This window comes from Schistocerca nitens, chromosome 8 (genome assembly GCF_023898315.1).
Source record: "Schistocerca nitens isolate TAMUIC-IGC-003100 chromosome 8, iqSchNite1.1, whole genome shotgun sequence".
NCBI lineage: Eukaryota > Metazoa > Arthropoda > Insecta > Orthoptera > Acrididae > Schistocerca > Schistocerca nitens.
Genome location: NC_064621.1, coordinates 383,826,613 through 383,853,078, shown reverse-complemented (window position 1 = coordinate 383,853,078; position 26,466 = coordinate 383,826,613). Strand labels below are relative to the sequence as shown.

Genomic DNA, 26,466 nt, shown 5'->3' with positions numbered 1-26,466 from the left:
AAACATTGACAGGCAATCCGGAATAGGAAACTAATTGTACTAGTATAAAGGAACCATGCATTGTGAATGAATCATAGGTAGCTTTATTATAATTAAAAAGGTATTAACATTTACTAGCACTTCCTATCATCGTTTCTGGATGTGTAATACTTCTGACAGTCTGCTTCAATCATTGGCTCACTCGAGGTTTTGGAAGGCATCGCTCCTGCGAAGCGCAGCGCGTCCTTTTTTCACATGATATCTTGCGAACCATGGATGAAGGGTATCAGACGGATGCCGTGTTCCTTGACTTCTGGAAAGCGTTTGACTTGGTGCCCCACTGGAGACTCTTAACTAAGGTACGAGCCTGTGGGATTGGTTCCCAAGTGTGTGAGTGGCTCGAGGACTTCTTAAGTGATAGAGCGCAGTGTGTTGTCCTCGATGGTGAGCGTTTATCGGGGGTGAGGGTATCATCTGGAGTGCCCCAGGGGAGTGTGGTAGGTCTGCTGTTGTTTTCTATCTACATAAATGATCTTTTGGATGGGGTGGATAGCAATGTGCAGCTGTTTGCTGATGATGCTGTGGTGTACAGGAAGGTGTCGTAGTTGAGTGGCTGTAGGAGGACATAAGATGACTTGGACAGGATTTGTGATTGGTGTAAAGAATGGCAGCTAACTCTAAATATAGATAAATGTAAATTAAAGCAGATGAATAGGAAAAAGAATCTCATAATGTTTGAATACTCCATTAGTAGAGTAGCGCTTGACACAGTCACTTTGATTCAATATTTGGGCGTAACATTGCAGAGCAATATGAAGTGGGACAAGCATGTAATGGCAGTTGTGGGGAAGGCGGATAGTCGTCTTCGGTTCATTGGTAGAATTTTGGGAAGATGTGGTTCATCTGTAAAGGAGACCGCTTATAAAACACTAATACGACCTATTCTTGAGTACTGTTCGAGCGTTTGGGATCCCTATCAGGTCGGATTGAGGGAGGACATAGAAGCAATTCAGAGGTGGGCTGCTAGATTTGTTACTGGTAGGTTTGATCATCACGCGAGTGTTACGGAAATGCTTCAGGAACTCGAGTGGGAGTCTCTGGAGGAAAGGAGGCATTCTTTTTGTGAATCGCTACTGAGGAAATTTAGAGAACCAGCATTTGAGGCTGACTGCTGTACAGTTTTACTGCCGCCAACTTATATTTCGCAGAAAGACCACAAAGATAAGAGAGATTAGGGCTTGTACAGAGGCATATAGGCAGTCATTTTCCGTTCGTTCTGTTTGGGAGTGGAACAGGGAGAGAAGATGATAGTTGTGGTACGAGGTACCCTCCGCCATGCATCATATTGTGGATTGCGGAGTATGTATGTAGATGTAGATGTAGAGGTGGATATGTGAGTTGCTTCCAATGTTTTCATGGGCCAAGTTCCACATTGTCACTGAAATGCCGTCGGTAGTATAATCAGGACAAGTAGATCAAATGGATCTGAGATAAATCTGTTCTTCCAGTAGTGGGTCAGCGGCTTCCAGTTCATAGATTTTGACATCTGTTTCCTTAATAATTTCCATAAAATCTACTTCTTGTTCACTTTCTTCACATAACAATTCTGGCACTTTTCACAGTTGCATCTGCTGCAGTTCTTGCAAATAAAAGAACAGTTCGAACTTGCTTTCGGCAAGAGCATGCTCTGCCACAGCACAAAACAGTGTGAAGAACTGACTCAGGAGCTGGAGCTAGTCTTTTTACAACAGGCCTCGGACCTTGGTTACTTTGAGCCTAGCTCCAATTCTCAGAAGGTTTCCAGTTTTTCATCCACAACAGACTTGGCAAATAGCTGATACCGCAAATCGTCTAGCATCTGGAAACTGCTGGCACGTGTGCTATACAATGTGATAACAAACTTGTTCTCCAATTGTTATTATAAGGGATGATCAAAATGTTTCCATTTGAGGGTGTTTCTGCAGAGTATGTGCAGTGTACTGTGACTCCGATGTGGGTATATAAGCATCAACATGTAGGCAAGGAATAAGTGTGGGTTTCGTGTCTTTCCAACATGCATGCTAATGTTGACATTTTTACCAAATGCATCCAAGCAGGACCATCATGCTGTTATTCTTTTCTTGGCTGCCAAAGCACAAACATCAGCAGACATCCATTGGAGAATGAAGAATTTGTATGGCGCTGCATGTCGAAAACTTCTGTTCTGGAGTGGTGGTGGTGCTGCTGCATGATGATACTCATCCACATTTTGCGAATATCGTAATGGTAATGCAGAAGTTTGTTAAATCAAGTGGGAGACACTCGAGCACCCACCCTATAGTCCTGATCTCCCCCCCCCCCCCCCCCCCCAATGATTACCACACCTTTGGCCCCTTAAAAAAGACCTTTAAGAGTCAATAATTCCTGTCAGATGTAGATGCGCAGTAAGCAATTACAGACTTCTTCACACTACAGGATATGGTGTTTACCAAATGTTTATCTTCAACTTGGTGCATTTGTGGGTTCATTGCCTCAGTGCTCATTGCGATTATGTCTGATTGACGTATCTGTTCTGGACTGTAGGACCTTCACATGTAAGCTTTTAGATCGTCCCTTATATTTCTTCATCGGCAGCATCTGGTTTCTTGAAAGTGGCAAGTGCTGTGTTTAGGTGTTCATATTTCTTAATAACGCCAAAAAAACTTCATTTTTTTCTTGTCCAAAATAGCAGATGTTGTTTCACATCCACTAACGGCATGAGTGAACAGCATGTGATCATTGTTGAATTTGTAAGATGCATTACAAAATTATTTGTCTTCTGCACTATTTCTTACTGGCCTTAGAAAAAATAAGTTTTTGATACCTTGTCTTCAACCAGTTATGAACACATCATCTTCTCCCATGATAACCACACTTCCAAAACTGTTGGTTCTTGAAATGGCAGATGTGACAGTTATAAAATCAGCTTCTTCTTGTGTATGGACCACCTCAGTGTGAAACTCTCGATATTCCATTTTAAGAAGTGTGATCAAGCAGTTGTGTCGTTTGTAGTAGTACGGTGCAAATGAGTTCACGTCCTTCACTAGAGCAGAGGTGTTTTGGAATGCACATTTTGTTCCTTTTTGCATGCCTTTTTCTGAAAATAGAGACATTGGATAAGGAGCAAGTTCATATTTCATAAAGGCTTTTAATTCCCCTTCACTTTGTGTAATCAATCAGATCCTTTGGAAAATAATTAAAGGAACAACAGGAGTAACTTTAGTGCTCCCAGATTTTATAGCATGTTATGATCCAGTTTTATTGTGCATATGTTCACGTTGTGCACACCAATTTTGCAGAATTAAAGTTCCTTTCAATACCCATTCCTCCCTAGCGAAGCATTTGCAGACCTACGTTCATATAAAATTTTTTGTTCGGAATTACTTATACTATCACTATCCTCAAACACCTTGTATATGCTGACCATGCAGAAAAGGTTTTTTTGCAAAGTGTAACACTCTTCGCATAAAGTGTAGGAAAAAATTATAGTGATCAAATCTATAGAGAATTTTGTGCCCTTTTAAAAAGGAAATAAGATACCAAAGCATTAGGAGCACAAGAAACTGAGATTTCTCTTAAAAGAACTGAAAAAAGCCCAAAACTTCCAAAGTTTTTTGAGTATAGAAAGTTTAACCAACAAAAATTTTGTTGACATAATTTTCCATTCTTCCCAAATATATGAATGAGTGAAAAAATCTTCTAACCAACCTGTTATAAGGTATAGGCTTTTGTTCTGACAATTTAACTGGACTCTTTGGAATACATAGAGGTTCTTATGGATGTAAGAGTTGCTGTTAAGTTTTTTCTGTCTGTCCCCATACTTTTGTTTCTTTTCTTTTTTAAGGAGACGTAGCAATCTGTTGATAAACTTCTGTGAATGGAACCATTAAACACTAGTGGCTTGGCTGCTAAGTTCAGTCGCTTTAGTTGCAACATTTATCTAGATTGAGAATTAAGGTGTATTGGACCTATAACCAAAATCTTTCTGCATTTGTCAGATTTAAAGTAAATATCCTCTGCCTTTCATTCAATTAAGATCCGGCTCTTTATCAATTCTACCAAACTCTAATTCTGTCACAGCTTTCTTTGTGAACATTTTCCATTTGATTGTTGTTATTCATCTAATACATATGCCTACGGCCATGCAGTAGCAGCACAGGACTACAAAAGTTGAAGATGTCAATACAGCTATGTCAAGCATTCCCTGTCAACGTGTACAACAGGTTCAAGAAAATACATCTGAGACTCCATAAGACGATACAGCATATAAAATTCAACAAAACATGCAAAAAGAACGATTTAATTCCAAGTTACATTAATGTAAAGGTTAAAAACAGTTCTACAGTGGCACAAAAGTCGAAATCATTTGCAGAACGATATTGGTTACTACATGAAATTAAGATGCTCTATTCGAAAAAACAGCACCTAAACATGATGCTCTAAGAGACTCATCTAGAATTGGCAAAAAACTTAGGAAATGCCGCAGTTTTCATGGCACTAGTAGAAAAAACTGAGCACAACACATACACAGCAATGAAACACTTACAAAACAAACATAAACACAAGATAATGAAACTAACAGTAAAAAAGACGCAAAAATACATTTACTTTTTAAATGTGAAACCACATGAACACCAACACACATTCCATCCATGCTTAGTTAACCTAACAAAGACAGAACTACACGAAAATGAAAAAATGCTCTTGGGAAAAGGTTTGAAACACTGCACCAATAGCAAAGTGAACAATCAATACATAGAAAATCTCATAGTAGAAACCGAACACATCCTTACACGTGAAGAACAACAAAATAATTGTGAAATAAACATAGGACTGACAAGAGAACTAGTAAAAGAAGAAATTAAAGGCATAATAAAACAAACACAGCAGACACACAATAAGAACAACCAAACAGAAGCAGCTACTATGAAAAGGTTAAAACAAAAGTTAACAAACAATAACGTATTAATAACAAGAGCAGACAAGGGAAATGTAACAGTACTCATGGATAAAGAGCAATACATCACAAAAACCAAGGAATACATAAACACCAATGCCATACAAAAACTGAAGTCAGATCCAACTACACGATTCCAGGCAAATGTGAAACGAACACTGAAAAACATTGAACACACACTCACAGACAAACAGAAATACTACTTAACACAGAAAAACCCACAAGCACCAACACTCCGCAGTCAACCGAAAGTACATAAAGACGGAATGCCAATGAGACCTGTTATCAACTTCAAGAAAGCCCCAACATACCGCATAGCCAAACACCTCCAAAAGTTAGTTACAAAACACTATAAAGTAGAAAACAACAGAACAGTGATAAACACAGGAAACCTAATAGAAAACATACAGAACATACAGGTACCACACACAGCATCACTGATTTCATTTGATATAGAAAATATGTATACCTCCATCCCTATCACAGAAACAATAGAAATCATAGAACAAAATCTCTCATCCCACAGCAACCTCACCACAGACGCAATAAAAGAAATAACAGATATGCTCAGACTGACAACGGAACAAAACTACTTTCAGTTTGAGAAAGAATATTATCTACAAACTGATGGACTGCCCATGGGATCCCCAATATCAGGAACACTAGCAAACATTTTCATCAGTCACCTAGAAAATCAGATATTTGGTAAGATAACCACAAATGAAAGTTTCAAAATCATATATTGGTACAGATACATGGATGACATTATTTGTCTGGTAGATGAGCCAAGTGAAAAAATAGGTGAACTCCATTCAGAAATAAACAAAGCTCATCAGAACATAAAATTCACACTTGAAAAAGAAAAAGAAAATCAAATAAATTTTCTTGACATTACAATTAAAAAAGAAAATGGAAAACATACATTTAACATCTTTAGAAAACCAACAGCCACAGACACAATAATACATTCCACATCCAACCACCACAGCCAGAAACTTGCAACACTAAGACACATGTTACATAGATTAAACAGAATCCCAATCAGCAAGAGAAACTACAAACAAGACATGAGTACAATCAGGTATGACACACATGTGGTACACAGGCTCAATCAAAAAATAAAAACACAAATAAAAACAAACACAACATTTCCACAATACAAAAGAACTCAGAACCTGAAAACTTACAAACACACTCAACAAACACACACAATGACAACGCCACACAGAAAAGAACTAGATGGTACACCATGACCTACACACATAAACTAACACACAGAGTTGCAAACATCCTAAAGAGACAGGGCTTCAAAATAGCATATAAGCCTGGGCAAATCCTTCAATCACACCTAAGCCAGCCAGCTACCAAGAGGGACAAATTCCAGCAATCAGGAATATATAAACTTGACTTTCAAAGTTGTGATGCAGTATACATAGGCATGACATGCAGGAATTTTGAAACAAGATACAAAGAACACACACAGCACAAAAAAAGTATATATCACACCAAAACACACACACACACACACACACACACACACACAGGACAAAAACAAAAACAAAAAAATAAAATAAAATAAAATAAATAAATAAAATTAAATTAAATTAATATCACACCAAAACACACACACACACACACACACACACACACACACACACACACACACACACACACACGCACACACGAACAGACCACAGATACTTCAATATTTACACTCATAAGTTGGCAATAATATTCGATCTTTGGCAAAAACATTTGACAGTCGGCAACAGAAACCAAAACATCGCATTAAAACAAGCGTTCAGTGCATAGTGCTGTGGAATGTGGAAAAAAAATGCAAATTGGCGTTCATAAGAAGAAGAACAACACCAAAAATGCAACAGGAGCATAATATGTAAGAAACTGTCCACACAACCTGTAAGTACAGTTCAAAACATTACTACTTAATAGGAAATACCAACCACCAGAACTGTTTATAACCTATAGGCACAGTGACAAAAATGTAAATAAAATAGCTAACATATGTACATATTCCAGGCCACTGATGATGCCTTGCAGAAAATAAACGCGAAACGCGTATGGCACTAAAATTGTGTTTTATTCAGTTGCTGTCAGATGGTCCATAACTAAAAAATTATCAATACACCGTAACAAGAGATAAATTTTGAACATGTTGAAAGGAAGCTGTCCCAATCCTAAAAGACCTCGTTAACTACTACTGAGACAACCAGTTAAAACCTAATCCATCAAAAACCCAAGTATGTGCCTTCAACCTAAAAAAGATAGATGCTAGAATAAAATTGCAGATGACTTTGAAAGAGTTTTAGAAAATAGCACTACCATCAAATATTTGATTGAACATTAACCTACAGAATCCACTGCTTGAATACCAAAAGAAAGGTATCAGCAAGAATTAATGTCATATGGTAATTTGCTAGCACAACTTGGGGGACACAGCCTCATGTTATGAAAATATTAGCCTTAGCTTACTGTTAACCTGCAGCAGAATTTGCCAGTTATCTCAGACAGGTTGACATTGCAGTAAATGAGACTTGCAGAATCATCACAGGCTGTCTGAGGTCAACTCCACTCCAAAATGTGTACTGTCTAGCTAGTATCCCATTCCCGTACATCCAGCGGAAATCTACTGCCTGACTAGAAAAAAATGAAGCAGTAAATCCAGATATCTATTTTCTGTATGGGTACTCACCAGCAACTGCCCATTATTTTCAATAATCATTTTTTAAATGTTGTGGAGAAAATAGGATCTAGATCTTCACTAGAAGAGGCAAGGCTACTAATAGAAGAGGCCATACCTGTGCAGTTTGAAACAACTGTAATTCCACCAACATCTCCCTCTGAAATCAGTAAAATAATAAACTCAATGAAAAGTAAAAGCTCTTACGGAATTTATGGCATTTCCAGCAAGGTACTTAAAGCTTGTTCCCCACAGATAAGTAGGATTCTCAGCCACATATGTAATAGCTCTTTGGAGCAGGGTGTTTTCCCCGATAGACTGAAATATGCCATTGTAAAACCATTGCATAAAAAGGGGGATACCTCAGATGTCAACAACTACCGCCCAATCTCTCTTCTGACAGCTCTATCAAAAATTTTTAAGAAAGTAATGTATTCAAGAGTAGCCTCCCATATTTGTAAAAATAAAGTACTAACAAAATGTCTGTTTGGTTTTCAGAAAATGCTATATACACTTTCACTGGTCAAATTTAAATGCTCTGGATAACCAGACATCACCCATTGGTATTTTTTGTGATCTCTCAAAGGCCTTTGATTGTGTAAATCATGGAATTCTTTTAGATAAGCTAAATCATTATGGTTTGAGGGGGGGCAGTGCACAAATGGTTTAATTCATACTTAGCTGGAAGAATGCAGAAAGTTGAAATAAGTGGTTCATGTAATGTTAAAACAACAGCTGATTCATCAAACTGGGGAGCTATCAATTATGGGGTCCCACAGGGTTTGGTCTTAGGTCCTTTACTGTTCTTGATATACATTAATGACTTACCATTCCACAATGATGAAGATGCAAAGTTAGTTCTTTTTGCTGATGATACAAGTATAGTAATAACATCCAAAAACCAAGAACTAAGTGATGTAATTGTAAATGATGTTTTTCACAAAATTATTAAGTGGTTCTCAGCAAACGGACTTTCTTTAAATTTTAATAAAACACAGTATATACAGTTCCGTACAGTAAATGGCACAACTCCAGTAATAAATATAGATTTTGAACAGAAATCTGTAGCTAAGGTAGAATTTTCAAAATTTTTAGGTGTGTCCATTGATGAGAGGCTGAACTGGAAGCAACACATTGATGGTCTGCTGAAACGTCTGAGTTCAGCTACGTATGCTATTAGGGTTATTGCAAATTTTGGTGATAAGAATCTCAGTAAATTAGCTTACTATGCCTACTTTCATTCACTGCTTTCGTATGGCATCATATTCTGGGGTAATTCATCGTTGAGTAGAAAAGTATTCATTGCTCAAAAACGTGTAATCAGAATAATTGCTGAAGCCCACCCACGGTCATCCTGCAGACGTCTATTTAAGGATCTAGGGATCCTCGCAGTAACCTCACAGTATATATATTCACTTATGAAATTTGTTGTTAATAATCCAACCCAGTTCAAAAGTAATAGCAGTGTGCATAGCTATAACACCAGGAGAAAGAATGATCTTCACTATGCAGGGTTAAATCTGACTTTGGCACAGAAAGGGGTAAATTATGCTACCACAAAAGTCTTTGGTCACCTACCAAACAGCATCAAAAGCCTGACAGATAGCCACCTAACATTTAAAAATAAATTAAAAGAATTTCTAGATGACAACTCCTTCTATTCATTGGCTGAATTTTTAGATATAAATTAAGGGGGAAAAAAACTTAAATATTAGTGTCATGCAATATTTTGTGTAATGTAATATCTTGTACAGACATCTTTTATTAATCTGACATGTTCCACATCATTACGAAGTGTCGTATTCATGATCTATGGAACAAGTATTAATCTAATCTAATCTCTAATCAAATCAAGACAAAGTTTCCTCCGTACTACAGAAACCCTCACTGAACCACCTTTAGCATTCAGACTAAATTCCTGATGTAACACAGACTGCAGCATCACATAGTGGATGACACCATATAAGAACTTACCTTCTGGCTATGAAGAAAGCTGGCAGAAATGGAAAATGATCAAGAGGCTATGATCTGAAACTAGCATATATAAGATCACCCTTAAGAAGTGGGGATTTTCTTGTGACACTGCTCTGTGTGAATATGGAGAAAAGCAACCATCATCTCCTCAACTGCTAACTGTATCCAACTACCTACTCCCTAAAACAATTGATGGCAGCTACCCATGAAGCATGTGATGTGGCCAAATATTGGTCTTGCAGCATTTAAAATGCATGTTATTATGTAACATCTGTTCATAGAAAGCTGGTTATGCTTATAGAACCAAATTGAAATTACCTATGTTTTGGTTTGATATATGATTTATGTTTTTTGACATGATGAAATAAATAAATTGTTCCCAATTCCTGTCTTTTTGTTGACACACATGAAAAGACCTGGTCTGATGTAGATGGTATGATGGAAGTATTTCTCTCCTGTGTGGACTGCTATACCATTTGTGGTAGCTGTCCGATAATGCATTCAGTATTACTTCACATGACAATTTGTCTTATGTGCCAATAATGTAAGCATAATTTTTCTAGTCATTATTATGCAAACTAAAAAAATGTTCGAACCTCTCTCTTGACTTTATTTGTACGATTTTTCTTGAAAAGACCTTCATTACAAATTCATAATTTTGAAGTAATTTAGTTTTAAGTATATATTTTGAGCAAAGGTTATCTTTGCATTTTAGTTTGAAAGAATACTGGAGAGTAAGTAAAGATATTAATTAATATTTTACATTTGCATACATACTCCACAGACACATTATGGTGTGTGGCAGTTGGTACCTTGTACCAGGACTAGTCACTTCCTTTTCTTTGTGACTCACAAATACAGCAAAGGAAAATTTTTATTTTGTTTTTTATTATTATTGTTGTTGTCATTTCTCATGGGATGAGGAACAAAGAAGACTTTTTCAGAAGAAGTGTGTTACTGCCTAGCAGTATTGGATTACAAATGCAATAAGAGTAAAAGCTATCATCAATCCAAAGATTGTTGTGAACATCTGGTGGAGGTAGTATGCTGTTGACTTCCTCCATTTGAACTGATGTACCCAGCCAGTTATAGGAGGATCTACAGTTGAATGTGGTTTCTGAACTACAATGTAACTCAGCATTTTTCACATCAGTGAACATTATCAGAGGTGAAAGAAGTGATAAGTGACAGATACAAATCCTAGGACTGAACCCAAGACCTTTGCATTTGCAATCGGACACTTTGCCACTGAGCCAACATCAATAAAAGATCAGAATAAAATCACAAAATGGCTCGCAGAACAGTGAGATATTAAGGACCCAATAAACATTTTCAAGAAATTAGTTCTACATCAAATTCCTTACTTTGGTAACAAATTTTAAAATAGGTGGGAAATTAAAATGTGGCCAACAGAAGTGGAGATAATTACATGGACAAAGAAAAAGGTGGAATAATAGTGTTTACATAATGTTGCAAGCCAGATATGTTAGTGTCCGTTCCACTGACCTGATGTTTTCAAAAATTAAAAATGTACTGAAGTGTAGAAAAAATAGAACAGTTGTTAAGAAATATTTGATGAATTGGTAAAAAGATAAGATTCCATGCAGTGATAAAAAGTTGGTGGAATGATCACACATTTGAAGAAATGGCTGGCAGGTCAAAGATTTTATTCAAACAAGGAGGTGATTGCAGCAACTAATAGCTATTTTGCAGACTTGTACAATTCATATTATTCGGAAGGGGTCAACAAATTAAAACAGCATTGGACGAAGTGTATAAGACTAAAAGGAGACCGTGTTGAAAAATAAAAAAGGTTTTTATTTTTGCACCGACTTTTCAAACACCCCTCCTATAAAAACACAGATAGAAGAATGCTTTAGGGAAACTGAGGATGGTCAGTGAAGTGTCTCGAAGAACTTACAGCAATATAAAAGATTTTCAGTATTCAAGGCTTTTGCATAAAATATCAGCCAAGAAGAAATAAAGAAAATATGGAGGAAAATGAAAATATATGAAGTGGTGAAATCAGAATGAAATTCCATTTGAATTTTGAAGACTGTTGGCCTAGGAATGAAGGAATTAATTTAGAAACATGTGATGCAGATTTATAAAGAAGAGTAATTCCAAGATGGTCAGAGGCAAAACATAATCGTTGACTCATGTGCCAGAGTGAACCAATAACAAATTGAATTTTCTGATATATTCAGCTCTTAAAGTTAAACCAAATAAGAAGGAAAAAATTCATTGAGATAGTGAAGATAGAAAATTTGCAGGTCATGAAAAAAAAATTTAAATTACAGAGAAGTATAGTAAAAATTGGTCACTCACTGGAAACTCCAGCTCTCCGAGTAGCACGTGGTGATTTCTTGTAAAAATCATGTGGATATGGGGAAAGAAGAACAGCGTTGACTCAATGTCTTTCTTCTCTTCACTTGTAATTGGTTTTTCTCTGTAGTAATGTTTGTTCAGGGTAATGTTTGTTAAAGTCAGCTGGCCAACACCTAACTCACTTAGTGAAACTTACATCATGCTATTCCACATCCTCAGTGAGTGTATGCTTAAACTGCATTGCATTTGGCTTCTGTTTTCTGATTGTGGTGTATTGTTATGATCATCAAATTTCCTTTTTCTTAAATCCGGTGTTACAGAGCTCAAGAAGTAATCACTTTCAGTTTCCACTGCATCAGACATTTGCATTTCATTCTGTATGTGTTGAGAAAGTTCTAGATTTCATGTGGATGGTAAATGTATTTGTTGCATGTCATCTTGCTCACAGTGTGACTGAAATCAGTGTCATCGGGCAGATGATTGTGGCCTAATATTAAAAATTTTTGAGCAGAGTCTTTAATGTGCTGTGCATGACCTAGAACTTTCATATGAGAATGGCTATGAGTTTGATAATTCTGTGTTGCTTACCACATGAAGTCTGACTAAATAACCACAGTTTCTTTTGTAAGATTACCATTTAAGCATTTCAGAAGACAGGATCCTATCTGATCAAGCCATCAGTATTTTGTCCCCTCATACCAGAGGTTCATAATTACTTTGGATGTACCCAAATCGTGGATGCCCAAATGGAAACCAGACAGTTGACATTTATAGTGTAAAACACCAGTGGGAACTTCATGGAGTTCGTCTTTTATAGATAAAACACAAGCACGCTGCATTCACGATTTATTGCCTTTCCTTCATCTTTTTGCTGTGTTTCCCTTGAAATGTCAGCCTGTCAAAAATACATTTCTGTTTCCAATTGTATATCTATGAGGGCCTTCATATTTTCATGAGTTTTTGTAAAGTGTACTTTGAAACTTTGTTTTAATTTTAAATGTTTGACATTATTTGTATGTGCCTTTGTGTGTTGATTTAAATGCAAGATTGAACTCAGTAGTGTAAACTGTGTCATGTAACAATTTTGACACAATCTCAAATTCTGCATTTTCTGCTATCAGTTGCTCTTATGCAATCCATACATCAAGTGTAAATTGAGATTGTAGGGTGGTAAACACTTCCTATAGAGAATGGTGTATTCCTTCTTCTGAAATTTGTTACGTGGCTCATGTCTACCTCCTTTGTCTGGTAATTCACCAGTCTTCAGTTTCAGAAGAGCTCTCTGCACCTTCACCCTATCAGTACAGTGTTCAGAAACATATCATTGCAAACTGTCACACTGCATGATGTCATAGGAATGAAGTAATATTGAATAAAATATTATTGATGATTCTTCTACATTTGATGATGATGATGATGATGATGATGATGATTGGTTTGTGAGGCACTCAACTGTGCAGTCATCAGTGCCAATACAAAGTCCCAATTTTTACAAGTCCATTTTTTTCACAGTCCAATCTAGCCACTTGTCACAAATGATGATGATGAAATGATGAAGACAACACAAACACCCAGTCCTCGGGCAGAGAAAATCCCCAAGCCGGCTGGGAATCGAACGCGGGACCCCGTGATCCAGAGGCAGCAATGCTAGCCACTAGACCACGTGCTGTGGACTCTACATTTGATATTATATCCCTCAGAAGGAATGACTCTACAGACTCCAATCAAAATAGTTGGTGTTTCATACATTCCATCATTTTAATACATGAAATACATGACAAAAAAGTATTTGTACAGCAGTGAGACAATTTTTAAAATTTCCGTCAGCATGCACAGCAATATTTCTTAAAAACATTTCCCATTGATGGTTGCCTTGTCAGTTATGTGTGTGATTTTGTGCTGCCTTTCCTACACAACTTCTTTTTGGTTTTATTGTATCTTACAAAAGATGAAATAGTACTTTTCTAATGTAGATCTACAGCACATATGTTCTTCTCTTACAGATTCACAAATCCAACTCAGTATCAAGTTACAAAAGACTTGAAGACAGGTGTATATTCCAGTCGATGATATACTAAAGTGAACTAGCTATGTTCTTTGACAGTGATGATGTCAGTGTCTGACAGCTGTAATAATCACTCAGAAACACATCTTTATGGACGACTGAGTATTATACTACAAAGTTCTCACTTAACTCCCTAGATAGCAGCATAGGACACCCTTTTGTAGTTAGTTCATATATGGCCAAAACTTCATATAATTGAAAACATTTGATGCCTTTTTTTAAATGAAGTTTATGTAGATTAAATAACAAAACATTTCTTCATTGCCTGACAGACCAGAGAATGCCATATGTTCATCACTAGAAATGCAATCAGTGTCAGCATCACTGTTGTTTGACTCGTATGAACTTTCGTCACTGTATTTAGTTCGCTTCTGCACTGGAGGTAACTGGAGGTTTGACATACATCAGAAGTGTCAACATGGAAACATCCCTCATTAGCTACCCATTGTTAGGTATGTTTTTGCCATATGGACATTTACAGAATTCTTCTTTGATTTCCAAAATGTTTCAAAGAGAAAGCAGTTTACAATAGTGTGGCACATGTAAGACAACAAAATTCACTTGATGAAACGTAATATGTTTGAAATGAGGGTGAATACAAAATTGTCAGCCGGTGTTAATATAGAGCTGCAGCTGTTGTCAAACTCAAAATCAAAACAGTTCCTAGTGATGTAAAAACAAAAAAGTTTTTATAAGGCAGTTGTAAGGAATGGTTTCTGTTGATGTGGGGAAGATATGTGCCAGTTCCATAGCAAAAAGTGAAATGGAGGTGGAGAAAGAGGCATTATGTTCCTGAATGCTGAAATGTTGGTTTTGTTGTATTGGCGCACACTGAGTTGTATAAGTTACAGTGAAAAATCATCACGGGTTAAGGAAAAGCCAGCCGCCAGGGGCTCGGCATTCATTTGCCGGGTACAGGCTTGGCGACTCCGCAGTTCCTGAGCTGGGGACTGATAAGCACCACCAGTCCCCTGTCACCATAAGCTCTGGACATGCTTCAGCGACCGTCGTGCAGTGTGGCGGTGGAACAAGGTGTGTCTCGTGGAGTGGGAATCTTGGTTTGACCACCCAGATCGCGAGGATGGAATAAACCTCTATAAAAAAAAAAAACCTCAGTCTCTAGGTGTGTTGCGCACTGATGGGATGCATGGCTGTTGAGGTGGAACAGTCGTTAGCGGGCAACCTCTGGGGAACCTGCCAAACCTCAGTTGTATTAGGCTTACTCAGGCACGCAGGGATCTGTCTGAGTGGACATTTATTTCCCTAGCTACTTGTGGGACTGAAATGGATCCTGTGAAATTTTCTTCACCTCTTCCCAGCGGAAAGGTAGGTACCAACACCCAGTCCAACAAGAGGGCTCATGTAGCCAATCCTCCTGACTCGGGAGCGAAATCTAAGGGTATCATGTCTAGTAACAGAACACATGCTAGCGATCAGAATGTGTTTTTAATCGTTAAAAGGAAAGAGGGCATCTTCCAGAAAGTTTCACCTTTCTATATTCAAAGGGGACTAGAGGGCATTACTGGAAGTTTAAAATCTGTTAAGCAATTGTGTAATGGAACACTGTTGGTAAACCACTAGTTCCCAACAAGCTAAGAATCTGCTGAGCTCGCATTCCCTTGGGAAATATGCCATCGCAGCTGAGATGCACACCACCTAGAATTACAGCAAAGGTGTTGTGAAATGCAGGGATCTGGTGGACCTTCCCAAAGAGGAACTGAAAGATAAGTGGCCTCCAGAAGGAATAGTTGATACGCAAACTATCATGAAGAGGGTGGATGGGGTTCTTGTTAAGTCTGACTCCTTTATCCTGATGTTTAATAATACAAAACTCCCTGAGCATATTAAGGCAGGTTTCCTTCCCATAAGTGTGCAGCCTTATGTACCTAACCCAATGTGGTGTTTCAACTGCCATCACTTTGGGCGTACTCTTGGGTGTTGTGGAGAAGCTACTTGTGGCAAGTGCGGTCAGGCCACACACAAAGGTGTCCATTGTTCGTCTCCATTGAAGTGTGTTAATTGAATTGCTCTGGACCTCACCCTGTCAGGAGTCGGGACTGCAGTGTGTATCTGGAAGAATGGAGGATATACAGGAGCTTAAAACTAAGGAAGCACATCCACTATACTGAGGCAAAAAACTATAAAGCCATGCTGCCCCTATGTTTTGCTACCTCCTTCACTTCGGTTGTTAGATGGCCCATGCAGAAAGCTGGCACTGCTACACAAATGGAGGTGACTAGTGTCAGCACAAGTAACTGCGTGTGTCCATGCACCTGTGCTGTTGCTGCAGTCGTTTCTAAGCCTGTCCCTCCCCCAAGAACTTCAGAGAAAGCTATGGTTGCTGACATTGTGGAGCTCCCTGCCTGTCCAAAGGTTTTGTCTGGTACGCTGTCCAATACTGTCACACCCACAACTGCAGTTGTGGCTGCAAAGTCTACCCAGGGAAAAAAATCCAAGGCAAAACGTCCAACACCGGTGGAATCGGGCAGAAAGCAGCCTGATGATGTCGACATCGACCTCTCACTCCAAAACTGAGCCTCCACCCATTGTAGGCTCCCCTCCCTGTCAGAAGGTCAGGATAAAAGTACTGGCCCCCCTGATAGATGGCTCCCATTACACAGTGGAACATGAATGGGTTCAGTACACACATGGAGGAACTGAAACTCCTAGCGCAACAATGCCCTCTATGCTTGTGTTTGCGGGAAACGCATTTAAAAGCATCTGATGCCCCTGCACTACAGGGCTATATGCTGTATTGCAAGGATGACATGACTGGGGAAAGCACCAAAGGAGGGGTTGCTGTGTTTGTCAATAATGGGCACCACTCCTCTGCTCTTCCCCTGAATACCAGCCTGCAAGCAGTTGCAGTTGAAATTTCTGCATGTCAGAGGCTTACAGTTTGTTCTCTTTATTTACCTGCTCTGGATGCAGTAGACTCCAAGGCTCTCACAGATCTTACTGCACAACTCCCCCGACCATTTCTTTTCCTGGGAGACTTCGGTGCTCATCATGTCCTACCTGCCGTCAGGGTTGCGTTTTGGAGAGCCTCCTGACATCTTGAGAGCTGTGCATCCTAAACGCTGATACTCCAACTCATTTCTGTGCTGCTACTGGGTTATTCTCGGCCGTTGACCTATCTCTCTGCTCTCCAGCCCTTGCCGACTCTGGTCACTGGGAGGTCATTGACAACCTTCATTCCAGCGACCACTTCCCAATCCGCCGTCGGCTACTCGATGGTGTGTTGCTGGGACAGAAGCCACCAACATGGATGATTGGCTGGGCTAACTGGACACTGTTTGGCCAGTTGGCTGTGTTTGAACACTGTGACAGCGTCCAGGAATTAGTGGATCACATCATGCATGTGATCTATCACGCCGCTGAACTATCCATACCAAAGTCTTTTGGCCCTTTTCAGATGTGACTGGAGGATTTCCGGTAAACACAGCTGTTTACTGATAGCAGCAATGCTGAAACAGGGGTGCCTCCAAACAGCACCCAGAGAAATTGCTCAGACACTGGCCGAGCATTTTGCACAAACTGCTGGCAATACAAGCCAGGATCTAGTGTTTTGTCACTACCGTGCAACTTTGAAGAGGGAAAGGTTGAATTTAGGTCAAACAGTTCTGAGGCCTACAGCTCCCCTTTCTCTATTTGGGAGCTCGAATCGGCACTGACTGAGGCTTCTGACACTGCACGCAGTCTCGACTACATCCAGTACTGCATGCTTCAACATTTGCCAGTGGCATCAAAGGAGATCCCTCCTCGAATGTTTTAATCTAATATGGCAGACAGGCGTCTTCCCCAACTCGTGGAGGGAGGCAATTCTAATCCCACTCCTCAAACCAGGAAAGGACCACGCATGTCCCAGTAATTATCGGAGTACTGCCTTGACGAGCTGTGTAGGAAAGACCCTGGAATGGAAGGTTAACCATCCTCTGGTCTGGCTGTTGGAGACCAGGCAATTCCTTAGCCACACTCAGTGTGGGTTCTGAAAATTTCAGTCCAACCTAACAATTCTAGAGGCGGCTATTCAGCAGACTTTCCCTCATCAGCATCACTGTATCGGCATATTCTTTGATATCAGTAAGGCATACTATACTACTTGGAGACACTGTATTCTCACACAACTGCATCAATGGGGTTTTCATGGTCGCCTCCCCATTTTCCTATGGTCTTTCCTGTCTCAGCAGTTTTTTAGGACCCAAGTTGGTGGCACACTGTCTGGCTGATTTGAGAAGGAGAATGGTGCCCCTCAGGGAAGTGTTTTAAGCTTTACCCTCTTTGCCATAGCCGTCAACAGTATCACATCTACAGTAAGGAGTCCTGTACATTGCTCCTTATTTGCAGACGGTTTTGCTGTTTTCTGTTCCTCCTCCAGTGTTGCAACTGCGAGCAGTCAGTTGCAACTTACAGTGAGGTGGTTAGAGGAATGGGCTGCAAAAGCGGGTTTTCCGTTTTCTGCCGATAAATATGTGTGTGTTCATTTTAATCATTCTCGTTGTCTTTGTAATTTGCCTGCCTTGAATATGGGGGACACTATCCTCCATTTTAGAGACACAGTGCGGTTTCTGGGCTTCATTTTTTACTCCGGATTGTCATGGTTGCCACACCTGCAAGACTTAAAAGCCAGAACCCTGAAGGCCCTGAACATCCTCAAGTGCCTCAGCCACAGATCTTGAGGAGTGGACAGGGCGCATCTCCTCCAGTTTTATCGAGCTTGTGCGCATTCATGACTGGACTACGGGAGCACGGTGTATGGGTGAGCGAGGCCCTCTTATTTCTGGATCCTTCATGGTGTCCACCATGCAGGGATTCGACTGGCCATGGGTGCTTATCGGCCCAGTCTCATACCCAGCCTCTGTGCTGAGGCCGGGGAACCAACGCTTACCATTCAGCAGCAGCTCCTTCTAGTGGACCAGGCCTAGAAGTTTCTTGCAGCTCCAACTTCACCTGCTCACCATATTGCTGCTCATTCGCCTGTGGACCATCTTTTTTCCCACTGTCCCCGAGCCATGGTGCCGTTTGGGATCCCCATGCAATGTGTCTTGGAGTCCCTCGGTGTGGAGCCTGTACGGCCCCAAATCCAGGGTTTTAACCACCTGCCACTCTGGTTACTGGAGAGGCCAGGAGTTATTTTAGATTTGATGTGGTACAAGAGAGATTGCACTCCTGCTTCTGTTTTTAATGCAACATTTTCTGCCATTTTATCTGAGCACCATGACTATGTAGCTGTTTTTACAGATGGGTTGAAACAGGGGGATTCTGTTGGTTGCTCTGTTGTTTTCCCGGATCGTGTCTTCAAGGTCCGATTGCCTCAAGCGTTTACTGTCGTTGATGCAGAATTGTCTATGTCCTTGCAGGCACTGTAGCAGATGAGATGCTCTTCCTGTCCTAAATTTCTTGTCTGTTCCGATTCACTGAGTGTCCTTTCACTCTTTGCAACGTTTGTACTCTGCACCTAAAATAGTCCAGACCATCCAGGATGCCTTCCTCCAACTACAATGACTGTGTAAGGAGGTGGCTTTCTGCTGGGTTCCAGGGCACATTGGCATTGCTGGGAATGAAAGGCCAGATCTCGCAACCAAGGAGGCATGTCTCGACTCACAAGTATTTCGTGTGCCATCCCCCTGCACACACTCACCTCACTGTTGAGCCCAGCAGTCTTGTGTCATTGGGAGGATGAGTGGCTGGACATGACCGACAATAACCTCCGTTTAGTCAAGCCCACAACGCATGTGTGGTGTAATTCCTTCCAGCCACATAGACGGGACGAGGTTCTCCTCAGTCATCTTCACATCGGCCACAGTCCCATGATGCATGGCTTCTTGCTTCAGTGAGAGGACCCTCCAATGTGTGGTGCTTGTGGTGTCCAGATCACGTTTTATTTTCTGACCAGCGGGATGCGGCTGACTTGATGGCAGATCTACCATCTCTTTTAGGAAATAATCAAATGAAAGTGATTAAAGTTTTAAAGTTATGTGACTTGTCCAATGTTTTTACCAAGATTTTAGGGAGAGGGTCTCAATTCGTTCACAGGGTGACTAGCTCGCCCATACTTTATGTAAGTGGCCAGCCAGTGACAATTTCCTGTGGCATGCTTGACGCTTCTTTCACGTTTTATTCTCTTATACAGCATTTTTCATCTTTTCCCACTTTCTTTGCATGTATGCTACCATTTTACTAATTTTATTCTTATTCGTTTCTTTTAATGTGTGTCAGGGCACTGATAACCTCAGCGTTGAGAGCCTGTAAGCCCCAACGCGCGCGTGGCGCCCCCCCCCCCCCCCCCACACACACACACACAGAGAGAGAGAGAGAGAGAGAGAGAGAGAGAGAGAGAGAGAGAGCCATTCATACAAAACACACAGATTCTTTTGCAAACAGTACCTTAAGGACATAGGGGAGAGAAAGGAAAGGCAACACAGTATGACTCTCCATTTGCGTTGCTTTTTCCACAAGATTTTGGTTTAAAATATAAGTCACTTTTGATTTTTGCTAGCATCCTTTGAAGCCTATATGAGAAAAATATTAATTGTTTGTTAAATGTAATTTAGTATGTTTCTCCTTTCTGTATAATTCAATTTAGTAGTGTAATATTATGTCTTCAGTCATTTGTTTTCTTCTCAGTAATTTTGCATTACAGTTGTGGATTGTACAATAAGGTTGTGCTTGTGTACAGACAACAGATAACTTCAGCCATGTAATATCTGGAGGACGTGATCAGAAAATTTACATGACCGACCTGCGAAACCCTGACCGACGAACTCTTATTTGTGAAGAAAGTGCACCTGTTCTGAAAATGGTAATGGGACCAGATCAGACTTCAATATGGGTCGCTACTTCTGAATCATCCATAAAAAACTGGGTATGTTGTTTGTTTCATATTCTTTGTTCCGTACATACGTACTGCCAGTATGTTTTACTTTTAAGTTATCAATACAAAGACTGTTTTCAACATCACATTTCTTTACAAGGCCTGGTCCTATTGGAGGATAGTGGTACGCTTTTCTCTGTGTTGTAATCTCATACAGTTATAGAGAGACATTCAGTGAATGAGGAATTCAAACCACAGTACCACTTGACAACTTCACATACAAAAAACAATGCCAAAAGTGAAAAGTCACATCAGATGTCAGGAAAATTACTAGCACCAACATAGGGTGGCAAGCCAAACCATTGAATTTGTAGTCAGATATTTAGTCACCAGGTAATACAAATAATGGGTAAAGGTAAGGTGTGGAATATTTTGCAGCTTTTTGTTATAGTCTGCAAAGAAATGTCCTTTTTAAAATATCCTTTTTAAAAAATCTCAGCGGACATGGCATATCCTGCAATGTTTTGAGAAAATTCTGATAATCAGCTCTACTTAATGTCTCTGGTAACATGTATGGCTTTATTAATACATCGCTAACAATATCAGCCCACATATTGGTTGATTGTCAGCCCATATATCATGTTTGTGAAAATTCAGAACACTGTATTTTGTGAACTCTACCTTCAACAGTAAATAAAATCCTAGATGTAAAAATTTGATCTGCAGCATACTTTTGCAAGTGAACTTCAGTCATGGTCTTGTGGCCTTAGGTCCTGGACACACTAAGTATGGATACAGCATTTGTTCATGAAGTACAGTCCAGGCAAGATGATGAGTCATGCGTATTGCTGGTGATAATCATCCCACGCTGGTTTTAGGATTTTCATCCATTAAATGTAACATACATGAGAGCACTGCATGCACATGGTGAAGTTGAATGAGCAGCAGTTGTTACCCATCTACAGCTCAGACTCACTCGCTTTCAAATCTGCTGAGCATTCAGCAATTGTGACTCAAAGGGCTTGTGGCCCACTTCCATGCAGCTAAAGTAACATAGCTGTTAGCAATGTCACAATGCAGCATGAGGCATGAAGCAAGAGCATCGAACCTGCAAACACTGCAACTTCGTAGTCCATGCCTGTCTGCTCAAGTTCCAAGTGTCTGAAGAAGCCACATAGGCAGTTGTGTCTGTAGGTGAGGTAGTGCCAGTCATCTTTGGCAAACTGCGCAAAATTTATTCACCTGCTGTCTCTTGCACCCCCAACCATGTGAACACAAGGTGGTTAGGGCACACATCTGCAGTGCTGTAGCACGGTTCCTAGGGAATCTGTCACCTTGAGACACTGGAAAAGCCATCTGAACAGCTTCTCCGGTTGCACTCTGCCTCAGATATTATTCAGTTTAAATTAACAGGTTTACAGGCTACTTCCATTTGCTATATGATAGATGGAAATCATATCCACCCCATCACTTGTGAAGTATTAGTTTTCCATTGCTAACAAGTGATGGGAAAGAGAAAAGAAAATTAACTGAACTGTTTGTATGTACAAATAGCACAATACCATAAACATCAAAGTGAAGTAATTTTTATCTAAAAATAAAGATGATGTAACTTACCAAATGAAAGTGTTGGTATGTTGATAGAGACACTAACAAACACAAACATACACACGAAATTCTAGCTTTCGCAACCCGCGGTTGCTTCATCAGGAAAGAGGGAAGGAGAGGGAAAGACAAAAGGAGGTGGATTTTAAGGGAGAGGGTAAGGAGTCATTCCAATCCCGGGAGCGGAAAGACTTACCTTAGGGGGAAAAAGGGACAGGTATACAGTCGCACACTCACACATATCCATCCGCACATATACAGACACAAGCAGACATGTGTAAAGGCAAAGAGTTTGGGCAGAGATGTCAGTTGAGGCAGAAGTACAGAGGCAAAGATGATGTTGAATGACAGATGAGGTATGAGCAGCGGCAACTTGAAATTTGTGGAGGTTGAGGCCTGGTGGGTAACGGGAAGAGAGGATACATTGAAGGACAAGTTCCCATCTCCGGAGTTCTGATAGGTTGGTGTTAGTGGGAAGTATCCAGATAACCCGGACGGTGTAACACTGTGCCAAGATGTGCTGGCCGTGCACCAAGGCATGTTTAGCCACAAGGTGATCCTCATTACCAACAAACATTGTCTGCCTGTGTCCATTCATGTGAATGGACAGTTTGTTGCTGGTCATTCCCACATAGAAAGCTTCACAGTGTAGGCAGGTCAGTTGGTAAATCACGTGGGTGCTTTCACACGTGCTCTACCTTTGATCATGTACACCTTCCGGGTTACAGGACTGGAGTAAGTGGTGGTGGGAGGGTGCGTGGGACAGGTTTTACACCAGGGGCAGTTAAAAGGCTAGGAGCCAGAGGGTAGGGAAGGTGGTTTGGGGATTTCATAGGGATGAACCAAGAGGTTACGAAGGTTAGGTGGATGGCGGAAAGACACTCTTGGTCGAGTGGGGAGGATTTCATGAAGGATGGATCTCATTTCAGGGCAGGATTTGAGGAAGTCGTATCCCTGCTGGAGAGCCACATTCAGAGTCTGATCCAGTCCCGGAAAGTATCCTGTCACAAGTGGGGCACTTTTTGGGGTTCTTCTGTGGGAGGTTCTGGGTTTGAGGGGATGAGGAAGTGGCTCTGGTTATTTGCTTCTGTACCAGGTCGGGAGGGTAGTTGCGGGATGCGAAAGCTGTTTTCAGGTTGTTGGTGTAATGGTTCAGGGATTCAGGACTGGAGCAGATTCGTTTGCCACGAAGACCTAGGCTGTAGGGAAGGGACCGTTTGATGTGGAATGGGTGGCAGCTGTCGTAATGGAGGTACTGTTGCTTGTTGGTGGATTTGATGTGGATGGATGTGTGAAGCTGGCCATTGGATAGATGGAGGTCAGCGTCAATGAAAGTGGCATGGGATTTGGAGTAGGACCAGGTGAATATGATGGAACCAAAGGAGTTGAGGTTGGAGAGGAAATTCTGGAGTTCTTCTTCACTGTGAGTCCAGATCATGAAGATGTCATCAATAAATCTGTACCAAACTTTGGGTTGGCAGGCCTGGGTAACCAAGAAGGCTTCCTCTAAGCGACCCATAAATAGGTTGGCATACGAGGGGGGCCATCCTGGTACCCATGGCTGTTCCCTTTAATTGTTGGTATGTCTGGCCTTCAAAAGTGAAGAAGTTGTGAGTCAGGATTAAGCTGGCTAAGGTAATGAGGAAAGAGGTTTTAGGTAGGGTGGCAGGTGATCGGCGTGAAAGGAAGTGCTCCATTGCAGCGAGGCCCTGGACGTGCGGAATATTTGTGTATAAGGAAGTGGCATCAATGGTTACAAGGATGGTTTCCGGAGGTAACAGATTGGGTAAGGATTCCAGGCGTTCGAGAAAGTGGTTGGTGTCTTTGATGAAGGATGGGAGACTGCATGTAATGGGTTGAAGGTGTTGATCTACGTAGGCAAAGATACGTTCTGTGGGGGCTTGATAACCAGCTACAATGGGGCGGCCGGGATGATTGGGTTTGTGGATTTTAGGTAGAAGGTAGGGGTGCGGGGTGTTGGTGGGGTCAGGAGGTGGATGGAGTCAGGTGAAAGGTTTTGTAGGGGGCTTAAGATTCTGAGGATTCCTTGAAGCTCTGCCTGGATATCAGGAATGGGATTACTTTGGCAAACTTTGTATGTAGTGTTGTCTGAAAGCTGACGCAGTCCCTCAGCCACATACTCCCGACAATCAAGTACCACGGTCATGGAACCCTTGTCCGCAGGAAGAATGATGATGGATCGGTCAGCCTTCAAATCACGGTTAGCCTGGGCTTCAGCTGTGGTGATGTTGGGAGTAGGATTAAGGTTTTTCAAGAAGGATTGTGAGGCAAGATGGAAGTGAGAAATTCCTGGAAGGTTTGGAGAGGGTGATTTTGAGGAAGAGGAGGTGGGTCCCGCTGTGACGGAGGACGGAACTGTTCCAGGCAGGGTTCAATTTGGATAGTGTCTTGGGGAGTTGGATCATTAGGAGTAGGATTAGGATTATTTTTCTTCGTGGCAAAGTGATATTTCCAGCAGAGAGTCCGAGTGTAGGACAGTAAATCTTTGATGAGGGCTGTTTGGTTGAATCTGGGCGTAGGGCTGAAGGTGAGGCCTTTGGATAGGACAGAGGTTTCGGATTGGGAGGGAGGTTTGGAGGAAAGGTTAACTACTGAATTAGGGTGTTGTGGTTCCAGATTGTGTTGATTAGAATTTTGAGGTTTTGGGGGAAGTGGAGCTGGAAGTGGGAGATTGAGTAGATGGGAGAGACTGGGTCTGTGTGCAATGAGAGGAGGTTGAGGTTTGCTGGAAAGGTTGTGGAGGGTGAGTGAGTTGCCTTTCTGGAGGTGGAAAACCAGGAGATTGGATAGTTTTTTGAGGTGGAGGGTGGCATGCTGTTCTAATTTGTGGTTGGCCTGTAGGAGGATGCTCTGAACAGCCGGTGTGGATATGGGAGAGGAAAGATTGAGGACTTTTATTAGGGATAGGAGTTGACATGTTTGTTAATTGGCTGAGTTGATGTGTAGATGAAGGATTAGGTGGGTGAGGGTTATGGATTGTTCAGTTTGGAACTGATATAGGGACTGATGGAAAGAAGGGTTGCAGCCAGAGATGGGAACTTCAAGTGTGAGGCCTTTGGGGGTAATGCCAAATGTCAGACAAGCCTGAGTAAATAAAATATGGGAGCGTAATCTGGCTAGGGCGAAGGCATGTTTGTGGATGAAATGTAAATAAAACTTAATGGGGTCGTTGTGGGGAGGTTTACTGGAAAGGTTGTAGAGGGTGAGTGGCTTGCCTTTCCGGAGGTGGGAAACCAGGAGATTTCATAGTTTTTTGAGGTGGAGGGTGGCATGCTGTTCTAATTTGCGGTTGGCCTGTAGGAGGATGCTCTGAACAGCCGGTGTATATGTGTAGAACGTCATGGTACATACTCAGTCATTAGTAATTTAGTGTACTGTAATACACATTAACATAACTGAAGCTACAGTACAACACAGCCTGAATAACACAACTTATTGCAGATTCCCTAATGCTCTGATTATTTTGTAGTTGAGTGCTGTGGTACAGAAAGACATCAAGGCACTTTGCTGATAATGCTAAGAGGTCGCCATTGCAGTGACTGTGCACTTTATACCCAACCAAATGTCTTTCAGCTCTAGCTCTTGGTATATAAAAGTATTCAGATCTCAGAAACGATGAGTTTCAGAACACCTGTTTATTGGACATGCTTATTTCCTTGTTTAAATAAGTACTGCAACTATTTAGTATTCCATTCTGTAAATGAGATAACCAACACTTCAGATGTAGAAGAATAAATACAGTACATATTACACACAGGATTACCAGTGAGAAGAGTTTTACAGGATGCTTGTTGCTTTTGTTGAATTCTAATAAAATCATCATCATTATCTCAGCCTTTTCCCACATCACGTGGGGTCAGCGTTGCTTTGCTGGATCCTTCTCTCCATAAATGCCTATCCAGTGCTTCTTCTCCAAGCCTCCTTTTTCCCATAGGTCCCCTGCTATCTTCTCTTTCCATCATACTTCTAACAAAATATGAAAGATTTCTAAGAAATCTTTGGAACAT

The 26,466-nt window shown here is 40.8% G+C and overlaps 1 protein-coding gene across 1 annotated transcript in view; it reads left to right on the top strand.

Annotated features, from left to right (window-relative positions):
• Window positions 1-26,466, top strand: part of LOC126198930 (WD repeat-containing protein 48) — a 154,934-nt gene that overhangs the window by 83,350 nt on the left and 45,118 nt on the right. Inside the window, exon 6 of the mRNA XM_049935567.1 lies at window positions 20,699-20,884. Within this exon, the coding sequence (XP_049791524.1) occupies window positions 20,699-20,884 (186 nt within the window). The remainder of the gene's footprint in view (window positions 1-20,698; window positions 20,885-26,466) is intronic.